At 39.0% G+C, this 15,069-nt stretch overlaps 1 protein-coding gene across 5 annotated transcripts in view; it reads right to left on the bottom strand.

The window, feature by feature from the left end:
• HLCS (holocarboxylase synthetase) overlaps positions 1 to 15,069 on the bottom strand; it is a 126,539-nt gene that overhangs the window by 111,020 nt on the left and 450 nt on the right. For 2 of the 5 annotated variants that reach the window (XM_063345677.1, XM_063345686.1), the window contains exons 2-4: positions 11,587 to 11,739; positions 5,831 to 5,993; positions 2,133 to 3,067 (exon numbers count right to left, since the gene is read on the bottom strand). In XM_063345677.1, the coding sequence (XP_063201747.1) occupies positions 2,133 to 3,067; positions 5,831 to 5,993; positions 11,587 to 11,739 (1,251 nt within the window). Of the gene's footprint in view, positions 1 to 2,132; positions 3,068 to 5,830; positions 5,994 to 9,631; positions 9,763 to 11,586; positions 11,740 to 14,785; positions 14,986 to 15,069 lie in introns of those variants that run through there. The other 3 variants (XM_063345696.1, XM_063345706.1, XM_063345714.1) reach the window with 3 other exon arrangements.

Genomic DNA, 15,069 nt, shown 5'->3' with positions numbered 1-15,069 from the left:
ACCATGGAACTTGCAGAAATGGATAGCAACAGTATCTAATCAATTTTCTAGTACAAGCATACAACACATGGGTGGCAAAGCTTCCTACAGAAAGCTATAAACATGCTACTATGTTTATAGAGTTTCCAAAAAACTAGCAGATTTAATCTGATAAACTGGTAAGAGACAAAACACTTCTAAGAAACCCGATGAATATTTCTGAATTACGTAATCGCTAGAAGAGTATATGCTACCTGATACACAAGCAGTTAAATTTGAGTGCTCTGGGCTCCTGAGAAAGTTCTCCTATAACTTAAATAGTGGTAGAAAATAGGTCCTAGAATCTTGCATAAAGTTTGTTCAGCTGTGTCTCAATTATATTCCTCATCATGCTTTCCTCCATGTGCTGCTTGAAAGCAAAGGCAGAGAAAGGGAAGCAATATAATTGTGAACAGCCATGCGAAAAAGAAAATGTTTACCTCTGCTCCTACTGCAGCTAACTCAAAATGTGCAAGTTGCCTCCAGGCTCACTTTAAAAGTCTTAGTAAGAAGTGGCTGCAGTCTCTCTGTCATAGCATAGGTTATACACCCAGGTACATGCATACTTCTGGGGCACACGCTTCTTTTATAAACTTAATGGTACCTCTTATCAACCTTTCCAGCACTCAAAACTTTAGCAAGATACCTGTGAATATTCAAATAATCAGTGACCGACATTTACCTTTAACACAGCCATGGAAGCTTCCTCACCCATTACCCAAGAAGACAGAGAGTAACAATAACAAAAAAAATTATGAATACTCAAACTTATCTGTTATTTAATTTCTTTAGGGGGTGTGGGTTTTGTTTGGCTGTTGGTTTGGTTTTGTTTATCTGTTGGTTTTAAACAGAGATCACAATACCATAACACTGGAGAAGTATCTATTTGTTGGGATATTATTCTTAAGTGGAATGAATAAGATTCTGACACATACTATACTGTCCAACTTCTGTCCCTGACATGCTCCGAGCTATTTGTTAGGTGCAGAATGTTGAACATTTAAAAGTTTAAAGCCTGAAGGAAGACCTGAGAAACAAAAAAGCAAGTTTGCCGTAGACTAGATGCTCTCCTCCCTCCCCCCCCCCCAAAAAAAAATTAGGAGTGTATATTACTGACTGAAAACATACACACTTTCAGAAAACAAAAAACAAGTTTTAAAATTTTAATTTTGATTGTAAATAGAAAAAATGCATTCCAGTTGAATCAAGGGCATTTTTAAGTGACAGAACAGGAAGGCCAACATCATGAACCTAACATCCATCCAGAAATTAGCCTTAATCAAAACACTGCTAAGGAAACCATGAAATGGTTTGCTTCATTCACAACACTAAGATATAAACAGAATGTAACTGAGAAAATGGTAGTGACACCAGCAAAAAAAGAACCAACAGACCTAAATCAACAGTAGTATTTCAGTGCAGTCAGAGACTAACCCTTATTGTGTAGTTACTTGCTTAAGCAAAAATTGTACAGCACTTTTTTCCTAGACAAGGTATGCAACAACAGAGGCTGGGACTCTCATTCACTGGTTAAATTTCCAGAAGTGCTGGCTACCTTAACCTTAAACCTTAAGAGATGTCTTTTGAGTTTCTTGCAAGGTTTATTTTACATCCTCTCCTGACTCTGTTTCACCATAGTTCATATTTCTGTAAGGATGTCTCTTTTTTATCTTGTCAGTATAAGCTTTCACCTCGAGTCCACCAACAACTCTGGTCTTCCTGTTCCCACCTCTCAAAAATCTGCAAAATGCACACTTGCATCACTGCAAAACTTCTAGCAGGCACAAAAGGATAGCTCTGCTCTTGAAGATGTTTGCTTACTATGCAAGTCTGCTCTCTGCTACTCACTGTGATCTTGCATGATCTACATGTGCACGGCTATGTGGTGAAAACATGGAAGTGGAATGGCAGTGACAATTTTCTATCATTCTTTAAGATTCCTGAGGATCAAGTGAAAACCGTTCTGCATTTGGAGTCTTTGTACCAAGACAACCATCTATACCTCCCCTTGACAAGCATCCCAAAGAGCATGCAATGGGAACAAGTGAACTTTTTTTAGCATACCACAACATCATGTAGCAAGGAGCAAATGAATGCTCCTGCATACACAGTACCTGAGAAAGAATGGCTTCTCCTCCGCTGTCTCCATAAGTCAGACGAACAATAACTATATCTTTATCAGCATTATTTAATCGACTCAATGTCTTCACTTTGCTGGTATCTTCCTTCATCACTTCCTCAAAAATACAGCCACTGACCAAAAGATTTAACTTAATTTCAGTGCTGTCCATTTTAGAGACCACTAATTCATGAACAGTCTTCTTCAGTTTGTTTTTTCTCTTTATTTGTATGCCATCAAATGTAAAAGATGAAGAAAACCCTAGAATCTTTCCACCTGTAGATAAAAACTTCATAAATTTTTTGTGGTTCTCCTCAGAAATAGGCTCCTCTGTGGCAATGATCAACAGCAGTGAATTATCAATCCATGGATCTTTCAGAACTTGCTCCTCACGGAGCTGGTAGATGGTATAGCTGTCAGCATCAATGCATTCCTGAAGGATTGATTTTACCTGTTCAAATTCCACTTTTGCAGTTTCAGAGCCAAGATAAATCAATACATTAGGGGGCTTTCCAGCAAGGTTTACTCTCTTTATTCCTCTTGCTAGACAGTCATCATTCTTCTCTTCCAGTTTGCTATTGCAATCATCAGAAAGTTCTGGAATGTTTTCTGCAGAGGCAAATCTGACCGATTCAATGGTACTGTTTTCAAGTTGCAGGCATTCATGACAACTGGAAAGATGCAAGTGATGATGGTCTCCAGAACCTATCTCCTTGTCAGACAGACTGTTGGATTCATCTTCATGGTCACTTTCTTTCTCTAGCTTGGATTTCTCCCCTTCACCTTGTCCTGCAGACTCACCTACTCCTGCTTTAACAGTAGTCCCAGAAGTAGCAGTTTCATCCATTTGCATACTGCTTGTACTTTGCTCTTTTACAGATGGTGCCACCTGCGCCAACTCCTTCAGAGTAGATTCCTGTAAATGGACAGCTGGAAGAGTTAAAGAATAAAAAAAATGGGGTTATCAAACTGATATTAAGAGAGATATGACTATCACTACTAGAGTGGGATTCAGATTTAATTTCAGTATAAATCATCTATAATAGCAAGAATTTCACTTGTTCTACACACCAAATCCTAACCCATCCTCCCCCAAACATAATAAATTTGCACTCATAAGACAAGTAATTTACTCTAATGACTCTTTGTTTCAGGAAAGTCTGACTGAGTGGACAACACTTGATGTTTACAAGGCACATTTAAACAAACTAACATTTATTGTGAGTGCAAAAGTATTTCCACAAAAGTAAAACATGACAGGTACTGTACATAATGCAGATGTGTTCTTAACAGAACAACAGCCTATGGGTGAGAAGGTAAGGAAGTTCTCATAAATGCATCACCTTGTCAGCTTGTTATTTTTCCTGTCCCTCTGTCCCCAGCAAAGGACAAAATGAAGCAAGGGAAGTACCTTTGGAAAAATACTCGTCTCCTAAGGAGGGCAAGGTGGAAAATTGTTTGCTGCTATTTTGCAACAAACTATTTTGAAATAAGCTAATAGAGTGATTATATTGGGTAAGATGGAGACATCGAACCATATCTCTCACATTGCTGAAGCCTGCAGATAAAAGTTTGGCACAAGTAAAAGGGAATAAAAAAAAATCTGAACTGCTTCCAGTCTGCAGAAATACCCATCAACAGCAACACTTGGGAGCTAAGAATCCAACGGAAAAATAGCAAATAGGAAGAATTGTTAAACCTTCCTCTTTCTCCCCTCAAAAAGGATGGAAATGCAAAGATTAAAAAAAAAAAATTGGCAGATAAAAGTGAGAAAAGAAGAGCAAAGAGGATTATTGTCAGCATGAAACTTGCAGAGCAAACTCAGAAAGAGGAGATTAAAAATACTCTTCTTAGGGTTATTTTTTTTTTAGCTGCTGAGCAATGAAAATATTTCAAATCAAAGTCTACAAAATTTTACTGAATCCCTCTCCACTCGCACTAGGCCAAATAAAATGACTATGTTTTTGTTTCTCATTTCACATAGAAAGTCAGTGAGAAACTTGACTAACAAAATAGTCAACTGGCACACAATACACCAGATCCAAGTTCAACCACTTTCTTCGCTTAACAACACCTGCATTCCCTTGAAACTATATCCCCTTTGCCTAGCTTGGAGCAGAAATTTCAAGCAAGATTTTTTCACATCCTAGGAGAATTTCACAGCTACCAGTCTATATGCAATTCCATGAACAGCCTCAATCAGCCTGTTCTCCTGGAGCAGTTCTAACATGCACACAGTACCTGAAGTAAAATGATCCAGAAAACATTCTGAAAAGTAAAATACTCTCGGGGCACTCTCACAGCTTGCATTCCCTTCTTGTGTGAGCATTTTTACAGAACAGCACCAAGAGACAGAATTTCACATTTGTGAGCATATTCCTACCCTCTTGCACCCTAGCTAGCTGTTCTTGATTTTGCCATTCCCTGACTTCTGCCAATGAACTATGATCTACATAAAAAAACCCAAACAAATAAACAAACTAAAAAAAACCACCACCAAACACAAGAAAACAAACAAAAAAACCACCAACCCCGTTTAACCCCCTTTTTTCTCTGGGGGTCTGAGGGGAGAGGGGAGGGGGCAGGGAAGCTTTTTTTTGTAGCCCAAATTATTCTATGTGACCCACAGTTTTATCAACATAGCTGAGAAGATGCAGCTAGGCAGGAAGAAATTAGACTGTTGCTGAACAAAAAAAAAAGTGTGGCTCTACTTCCCCAAGAGCCCACTACTCTACAATACCCAACAGACTACATATTATGTCCCTTTTAGAACAGTGCTGGAAAAAAGAAGTTCAAATCTCATGCAGGAAAAAGAGGTGAAGCTTGGAATTCCCATAGCCCAGACAATTCTATTTAAGAATGGTGTTACAAGTGCAATCATGACTACTTCCTTCTCTCTGTGGGATTAGCCATGAACCTCCCTGCCTTAGCTGAAACTATTAAATTAACGAGAATGCAATGGCTCATAGTTTTGATATCATTAAAATCACCCCCCAAAGAAATAAACCATACACCACAATTTCAAAATTCAATTAGCAATGACACCACCCTCGTTCCCCTGGTTATCCCTCTCCCTGTTTAGGAAGCATCTATGAGCTCCTCTCTCAGTGATTTAAAGGATTAAGATGTTCAAGTTACAACAATTGTTCTCAACCTATGTTTAGCATTGAATACACTTTCGTTTAAAATCTGAAAAAAGAAAACATTTGCCTAAAACCTTCTGTATTGTTTTTTCAAATAGATTAGTTAATCTAACAGACAAGACTTGTCTAACTTCACTTTTCTGACATTTATACATTCAGACATATTGGATAGTCAAGAGGTCTCTTCATACTAAGGTTAATTATTGGCAGTAGCTTATGAGGCATTAAAGAAGTGAGGGGTTTATTCCAAATATCTTTTGAACCATTTTTCTGTTTCTTCTGTTGTTGCATTTGTAAGATGTTCTCTAAAGAGAGAAACTCACTCAAAAAAGTGGTCTAGCTTTTCACGGATCTCTGTATTTGACAGTATTCAGTATAAAATACAATACTGCTACAGTAATGAACTGCCTAGAATGACAACAGGATGGAAACATTGTGCCAAAATAAAAGCATGGGGTTTTATGTAGTTATAAAGACTATACACATAGTCCTAAAATAGCCATAAACCAAACATGTTCTACCACTAAAAACAATTCGTGAAGATACTTACAAACAATCTTGTGTGGCACCATTCCATTATCCATTTGAAGCCTGTCTTCCATGAATGCTATTCCAAGGCTACTGAAATTATCTACGCTTGCTTCAGCAATTAACTTATAAGGCTCACCAGGTTTATAGGCCAATGGTGAACAATAGTCTGACCACTTCACAATCTAGAATAAAGCACATGCATGTTTTTCAGTGTGAAAAGGTTACAGAAAAATATCAAAAAAACAACAGTATTATGAGTCTGCAAGATGAACTGCAAATAAAAACTGCTATTCTGCTATTAAAAAGCAGCGAAACAATAGGAAGAGCCAACAGAGGGACATTATCAAACCAAAACTGCACAACTGGCACAGCCAAGGACTGGAAGTAATGTTAAAGAAAGTACTTTAAAAAAATAATAAAATAATGTGTAGATATTACAATTATAGAATACTAAACTGGCAGAATCACTTTGAAGGCTTGCTTCTGTGATGCCTGATGTGTTTAAAACAACTACTACAATTAATAGTATCATGAAATAACACATCTCAACTAGAGAAGGCTTTCAGTTGACAGCTCCTTTCACACACAAGTGCACCCTTTATGACTACAAAGGTCAATGTATGAGACTGAACACAACCAAAAGAACCTACTGAGGAAGGGTCATGTAGCAAGCAATACCTGCAACAAGATTCAGTCCTGAGAGAAGTAAACAAAACAACAACAACACTGAGTGTTGAAAGCAAATTGAGAGTACATCTTTCTCAAACATCAAGGCTATAAAAGCTTCAAGAAACACACAAATTGGCAGGAGAGCATTATCATGTTCTATAAATAAAATTCTATTTTTCTTTATTTCCAAGGCATGGCTTTCAGTACAAATTCTAAAATGAATGCTGATAAAAAAAGCAAAAATAAACTACTAGGGTTTGATAAAAGTACACACTGACTATCAGAAACATTAACTAAACACGGAAGATTTAAGCTGCTTACTTACATCAAAAATTCCATTCTCCAGAAAAGAAACATTATGAAAAGTGAGACAGTTGAGTTTGTTTTCTTCAATAAGGTTTGTTAAACCCAAACTACACAGCTGTATTTTCTTGGAGAACAAATAAAAGCCACAAGTGGAGGAAAAGTGAAAAGAGTTTTGGTTTCCTTCTGAAAGGCAGGCACATTAATAAAGACTACATATCTGTATACTGACTCTTAACTGAAAAGGACCATTTTAAACCTTATGTTTATAAAACAATAGTACCTAACAAAACAATATTCAGACAATTGATATACACAGTGATTTAAGAGTCAATTCTGAAAGTGAAAACCAAATGAGGCACCCAATTTCAGTAAAAGTCGTGTGAATGATACCACAGCCTTTATCCTTTCTAGAATACAAAACCCAATTGTTCTCCTATGAGGGCATTTTTAGGGACAAGGAAGCACCATCTGTTTTCATGACCTAAAAAAAGAATTAGCCTTTGCCACATAATATGTCCCAAATACTGGGAGACAAAGCCCAATTCCGACACAGCAACTCCAACACTTTGACACTGTCATCACCAAACCACTTTCATGAAGTTCACCCTTTTATCACTACACACAAGATATAACATACTGATTAAACACAGTAAGAAAAAACACTTCTTTTGAATGCACCAAATGAGAGTGAGCCCTTGGATATTTTACTTGCTCATAACTTCATTAGACTATCAGCTCAATTTACCTTTTTATCTACTGCAGTTAAGTGGTTTATATAGTATCCAAAATATATATTTCCAGCTTCTGACTTTACAGTACGTCCCAAGGGAACAACAAGAAAGAAACTCAGATTTCATACAACCTTAATGGTTGCATCGCCTAAGTCATTCTTAAAGACAGTCTCTGATTAGCACAACCCAAATGAGACCATCCAGTCCATATTCATATTGGTGGCCTTCGGATACCTAACAAGAAAACTGGCTAGGTATCTTCTGATACTTCACCTATACTAACGCCTAGTGAACAAACTCAGTTTCAAAAACAGAAAAACATAGCAGTGTGTGGGCAGCGTGTTTACCACAAGATCAGCTGCATGCTTTAATTTATGGGTTGAACTCCAACCCTTTAACACAAAAGTAAGCAATAGCTTCAAACCAGCCACACCAGACCACAAAGCTGGTGACAGCCAGCCCTCAAATTCATGACAGGTGTATCACTCAGGTCCTGGACTCCTGGACATAATGACCACTCACTGGTAAAAGCAACAACAGTGAGTTTCTACCTCCAGGACCTAAAATGTCGTCTCCGTGACTCTGTAGCACAAAGAAATACCAGTTCCAAAGTTACAGGATATATTTCTGAACACACTGGTGCTGACCAGTTCTGAAACAGAACAAAGTCTCCTTCTGGAAGAACAGACATACCAGACCCTGATAGATTTGAATCACTGTAGTTGGAGCATCAGTCAGACTACACCCCACTGTCACTGGGGAAGACTGTGACTAAGTCAGCCAGAATTGCCCCAACTGCCTTGAGCGATGTCCTGGACAACACCACCACTTTCCAGATGGAAGGTATTCCCAACTGTGTTTAGCCTACTGGTAACACATCCACAGCTGGAATGGAAGTCTCCAGTTGCAGCCATAAGGTGTAAAACTCTAAGGGCCTGCTGCTAACTGTTGGCAACTCATGGTCACCTGTAACAAACATGGCAGATACATTTATGATACAGGATACCAACCTCCTCCTCTATTTTCCTCAGCATATTACTTCAGGTTACTCTCTATGGTGGAGGCTAAGAGACTCACACCATATTGAGATATCTTTTCTTACCCAGAGAAGAGCCACAAGGAGGTAACACCACACGTCACCTAGAAACTGTGAGGAGGGTACATTGATGCTCTTGAGTTTTTTTTCTCCTGGCACACAGTAAAACATTAGACATGCTAACAAGTAAAAAGAAGTTATTGCTGAATAGTGCAAATAACGTGAATATGCAAAAGAACCTCACAAAGTAAGGCTGTTGCCAAGACATATGAACTGTAATCCTGCTCACACAACAATCCATTTGCTTCACAACAGAACAAAATCTTCACAGAATATTTTCAAACAGGCTAAGCTTTCCAGCTATGACTAGAAATCTTCATCAAAATTCTGTTACAGTATAGAATGAAAGGCCAGCTCTTACTAAAAGATGAGAAATTATTTATACTCCTGCTTTCTGGGTCCACCTCAGTTTCAACAGAAACCAATCACAGATCACTGATAGCCCTACAAAGAATGGCATCTCTATCTAGAAATTCTCATAGGTCACAGAAGCAATCTGTTCTTACAGCCCCTGTCTATGTCGACAGCAGTCTGCCAGAGGTAGCAGAATTAAAAGCACTTCACTGGAAGTGACACGTACACAGAAGAAAAACAAATAAAATAAACAGCAATCCTTTTCCTCTTTAGTTTTGGTCTTTTGCCTGGACTATTGCTTTTGAGCTTGATAAATTAATTATTAATGTCTACATAAGAATGCAAACATTTTCCATTTTAAAAGAAAACGCAAATAAAACCAAGATTAAAAAACTCTGCCAAACAATAAACCCCAAAAGAACAATAAACTAGAGCTTCAATGCAGACGTTTCTGTGGACCTCTCTCCTACAAAAAAAAAAAAAAAGAAAAGAAAAAAAGAAAAGTCTCAGCCTTCTGTCTGAGTCAGCCCAGCACTCCTCAGGTGCACTCTGAGACAAGGGAGAGAGCACAGCAGGCATCCTATCTAGTTTATCTCCTAGAAGCAGGGCCCACCTGGATGGATTCCACAGTCTTACATTAAAAGCAATAAAAACATTTACAAACCAGCTAATGTGGCTACTTCCTGTGTGCTCCAAGCAAACACGAGGCCAGTGGAAGTAGGGTCAGGTGGCTTCAACAGAACAGGTCTGAGTTCTCAACAAGCTTTCAGTGCCTCCAGTCCTCACACTCTGATCTTCATGGAGATAATGATTTTGCCTGATGCAGCACTTCACCTGGACATCATTCCTCTGGAGGGCAAAGGCTAACATGCTCCAAAAGCATGCTCTGTTCTAGAATTGAGAGGCCTCCATGGAAGGTGAAGGTACTAAGTCTGGAATTGTTCCCACTTCCAGTCTGACCTCCTGTTCCTGCACTCAAGTTAGATAAGCCTATTTACCAACCACTCTGCTCTCAATGTTCACTCCAGCAAAGGACTCCTGGATCATCTCCTAGAACAAGTGGCCTGGAAAATATATGTTCCTCATCCAGGAAAACGAACAGGCCACAAGCACCTGTGTATGTGACAGGTTTCCTTAAACTCCAAAAAGGAGCTTGAAACCTGACGCCAAAAAGCAAGGATGACAGATGGTCCTTTAGGATGCTACACGGGGGCCATTCAGGAAGGCACCTTATCAACTGTCCCCAGGTTGTGATCCTAGCTTGTGGCATATCCTGTTTAATGGGACAGCTCTGCCAACTTTATGGTACCCCAGAGACCAGGCCATATATTTTATTACTGCCTACCCAGAGATATCCTAGCATGTGCATCTTTCCATTTCTCCTTTTTCCAGTAGAGAATGAGGTCCGTTCTGTCCTCTTTACTATGGAGAGCATACAGCGCACACAACAACTGACTGTCTTACGAAGGAACTATGACAATCTGTATGGCTTAGAAGATTTTTCCTCCCTGCAAGGTAGGTTATCTTTCACTCTGGGTTACAACCTTTCTCCCCCTTCAGACCTGCATCCAAGCTGAGACACCTAGACAGCAATCGTTCCTCAGGTGAGGAAAAAAGTTATAAAACCAACAAAATTTATGGAAGAGAGAGACGTTATCTCAAGTTCATAGTAAATTTTGATAGGGTCTGGATACTATTTTTATGCATCATCTGCTTAGAGATGCTATAAATTCAGTATTTCAAGCTTTAGAATGTCATCTTTTAAATCCATTATCTTTGCACTTTCAATATGATAGTGGAGAAGGCACTTTTTTGACTTCTAAGTATCTAGGACATTTTGTAAGTATGCTTGCCATAAGGATTTCAGTACTAGCTTATATCCTTGGATTTCTCAAAAATGTTTTGTAAGTATTACGCATTGAAAGGCAAACACAATCTATAAAATTCCAACCACGAAATATTGCCATACCCCCACTGCATTTTATAGAAAAGCAAAGAGATTAAAAGCTTGATTTTGGACTTAGTTCTGCAGACTGACAAAATTATTCAAATGTATAATACTTTAACTTGTACTCATAAATCACAATGAAAGGAAGCTCCCAAGAGAGACTGCTATTTCAATTACAGCTTTTCACAACCACTTGGCTGGAGGCTTGAGGAACTTTTGAGAAATCTTAACATTTGCTTGCATTGTATATTCTTAACTGAGGCACTTGTTTCAGCTAGTGTCAGAGACAGGATGCGGGGCTGAACAGACGTCTGATCTGCCTTAGTGTGTCGGCTCAAGCATTTTTTTTTTTCCTATTCAGCATAGCTAACCACACATGTCTTATCCAAGCCATGGCGGAATTCTGCAGTTCCCATCCACAGCCAGAGAATTGTGCTACTAAAAAAATCTCAGTAGAATGTCTATGGGTCTATTTGAAGCATAAAACTGAACTAGAGTATTAACAGTGATTGATTTTAATGAAGAGATTACCTTTTATATTCCAAATAACATTATAAACATACAAAAATCTACCTGCCATTGATTTGCTTTCCTTCAAGTGTTTTAGATTTACACCCACCAAATGACCCATTATACTGCTTTCTACGCAAGAAACAAAGAGAACTACTTACCTCTTTTGAAGAGCCAGGTACTTTCTGCAAGTTATCTGTCTGAGCTGAAACGCTTTCTGTCACAAAAGCTATATGTTCTGCTTGAAGTAATTTATCAGGATAAATAAAAGGAGAAATGAGAACTAGACTCCATCTGTTTAAGTCCTCAAGGAACTGAAAGAGACAGGAAAGAAAAATAAATCTGTATAGCAAGGGTCTGATTTAATAATTCTTTCTCAAATTATGCCCAGCCTAAATTTGAATCTGACCCTTCTGCCTTACATGAAGGGTCTCTACCATTTCACACTTTACTCAAGGGGTAAAGGTCTGAACCATTAAGCAGGAACATTGCAAAGGTAAAACTAAAAGTGACAACTCAAGCTTTTAAGCCAATTCAGACTCCAGCTTTCAGCTATACAGGAGGAATGCACGAGTGGGCCACAAGACCACTGTGCCATTGGCACTGTGACTGTTGTGGGCCACTGGCAACATCCCTCCCTCAATCTCATCCTCCTCTCCCATTCACACTGCAGTTCACCCTGCCTCTTCATTCCTTCTCTCTTCTCCCCTGACCACACAGACCCATGGCCCTGTTGCGTCAGTTCTGGTGGCTGAAGGGTACTGTCTGCTACTTGGCAGGGACTGAGAAAGCAGTCACACAACGTGCCTGGTCGGTCACCACAGCCCCTCTAACTGGACCGTAGTCCGGGTGGAATTCATTCTAGTCGGGTAACAATTCTCCAGGAAACATCTGACCCCACTGATGAACCATATACACTGTCTCTACACCCATATGCCAAAAGACCAACCAACCTGTGAGCCATAACTATATACCACACAGGTCTAATTTTTAGACCTAATTTACAAAGTTTCAGGACTTCCTTTGTAAAGCCAGTTATATAAAGGCAGTTATATTTTATGGATGAGTACAACCTCAGGACAAATTCTTTAAAAAGTTATTTGAAAAATCTTTAAAAATTATTTGAAATAAAAGGAGAAGGTACTTTTTTTTTAATATAGTAAGTCCTTGTGAATTTGCACCAAAATTACTCATTCAGTATGTAACTCTAAGTTTAAAGAAATAACTCATTCAAAATAAACTTGTCCATAAGATAGTCTATCCACTTAGCAGACCATTGGACAAACATTTTCTTCATTAAATTATAAAAATGGTTCCCTCTTTTGTCCTCACAAATGAGCAAATAAAGCTTAATAGCTGTAATCAGTAGACCAAAGTACACTTTTAAGAACCTAAAAGCTTCTCAATACATAATCTGTTCCCATATCATACTACATCAGCTTTGAACTTATTTTTTCTGACATATTTTAAAACTGTCAAATATTATAAACAAATATTTTGCTACCACTATACTAGAAACACGTGCTTTGCACACCTTCAGTAAGTTTATGTGGAAACATAACAGAATTTCCCTATAGTACACATTTAGTATGGATCACTCCACATCTAAAATGAAACTGCACAATATTAAGTCTATGGTGATAGCTTGCCAATCCAACCAGCTTCACTCAGCAAGAAGCTGCAACAATAAACATTGCTACCTTCCACAGGAAAGTGAACTGAACTCATGAAGCTTTACATTATCTTAAGCATCCAATTGGATTAAAGATCAAATAAAAAACTTTACAGGTTACTGTTTACAGCTTGCTGGTATCTTATCTTAAGGAATTTACTGATTGCAGGCCAGAGGCAGTTAATACCCACTCCAAAAGCAAGCTTTCTAGCCTGCTCAGCTAGCTTTCTAGAAGCCATAAAAGCATGCTAGTTAACCTTTTCCTTTTCACAGTGTTAACAGATGATGCAGAGAGCTCCACAGCGATGCTGCCTCTATCTTTAATGCAGACAGGTCAGAGCCCTTACATGACACACTACAAAGGTGCGACATGGCAGGCATCTTCCATGGGGATTCTGAGACTCAAATGCAACTAGTAACATCCAATACATATTTTTAAGAAACAAATATATTTTGAATAACAGAGCTGACTTTATGCCAAACTTCAAGCCAAACTACAGTTCCCTAGAGGGCTTCTCAACTCCCAATAAACACAAATAAACTGACAAGCTTATAAAGTCAGTCTGCATGCATAACATTGCAGCCAGAAAAAAATGTGCTTACTGTGCAAGAACCAAGGAGAAGCTGTTTCAGAAATGGGCATAAGTGGAGCAAAGAACACCATAAATTAGTTGAAATATGATTTACAAAACAATAATCCAGGCAAATTGAGGCAGAACTCCTCTAAACACATGTACGATTATTTCTTTTTGGTTTTAAGATCTTTATCAAAATGTGAATAAAGTACTTAACTTGCCTGTGAGAGATGATGAGATTGTCACCATTGCTTTGAAATATGAAATAATCTGCTTATTAGACAGCAAAATGATTGGTTTTGAACAAACTCCATTAGCATTTGTGATCATATTTTCACTGCACTGTGAATATCCTCTTTACCCACCACATTTATGAAAGCTTCTCTGCTTCTTGAAGAGCAGCACCTAGCCAACCGCATTTCATAAATGGGTTTCAGTAATGTCCATTTAAGTAAAATGTGTGACAACTGAAATAATTTCCAAACATGCATATAAACATCAGCAAAATGGAGCTATCAAGAAGATTCTTATCCATATGAAGTCTAGTCTTTCGTTACAAGTTTAGACAAACCCAACATTAATTTAAATAATTCAGATCACTGGGGGGGGGGGGCAGAGAAGTTCCACTTCCAAACCCGAAACTTTTTGAGGCACGGTATTTTTCCACTGTCATGGGGTACCACAGCCTCACCCTACCCCCTTCTCCCACTGTCCATTTGAAAAAAAAGTGATTTTCACAGATTGCGTTTTTCTTGTCATTCTCCTTACTCGAAGCAATGTTTTGTATCGGGAGAAGCATGCAGTTCTCCCTAATCAAAAGCTCAATTCAGACTCCATTACAGATTCAGCTGCCTTTTAAATCCCTGACACAAGTCCTGAATGAACAGACATGGCAAATATTTTTAGACCAAAGCTTTATATGTGTTAAAAGTACGTTACTAATACGGAAATACTATCAAGTTCTCCTATTGCCATAGTTGCAATTACAAAGCTGCACTTTACACGCATGTAGTAAAAAATACTCCTCAGCCCCCTCCCTAAGCCAACAAGCTATAGTACTGAAAAAGAGGTAAGTAACTACAACTGCAGGAAGATTTTCTACCTGGGTCTTACCTAAACCTTACAAAGCAGGGCTGTGACAGGCCTGGGAAGCGGCACCCGTTATTTTTTTCAGTCACAACTCCCAGCCCGCCGCTGACAAGCTCGCTGTCACACGCCGCCAAGAGAAGGCGCAACCCCGGGCCCCGCAACCGCCGCTCCCCTTTCCCTCCGGGACCCGCCACCTCAGCCCACAACGGCGGCCGCCGCCACCGCCGCCTCCCCCCTGCTCCACCCCCCCACCCCGGCCGCGGGAGGCGTGCCCGGGAGCCGCTGGGGTAGGGGAGAGGGGGTGGGGA

The sequence above is a fragment of the Chroicocephalus ridibundus genome, chromosome 1 (assembly GCF_963924245.1).
Source record: "Chroicocephalus ridibundus chromosome 1, bChrRid1.1, whole genome shotgun sequence".
Taxonomy (NCBI): Eukaryota; Metazoa; Chordata; class Aves; order Charadriiformes; family Laridae; genus Chroicocephalus; species Chroicocephalus ridibundus.
The sequence above is the reverse complement of the archived record's forward strand: the minus strand, read 5'-3'. Positions and strand labels throughout refer to the sequence as shown.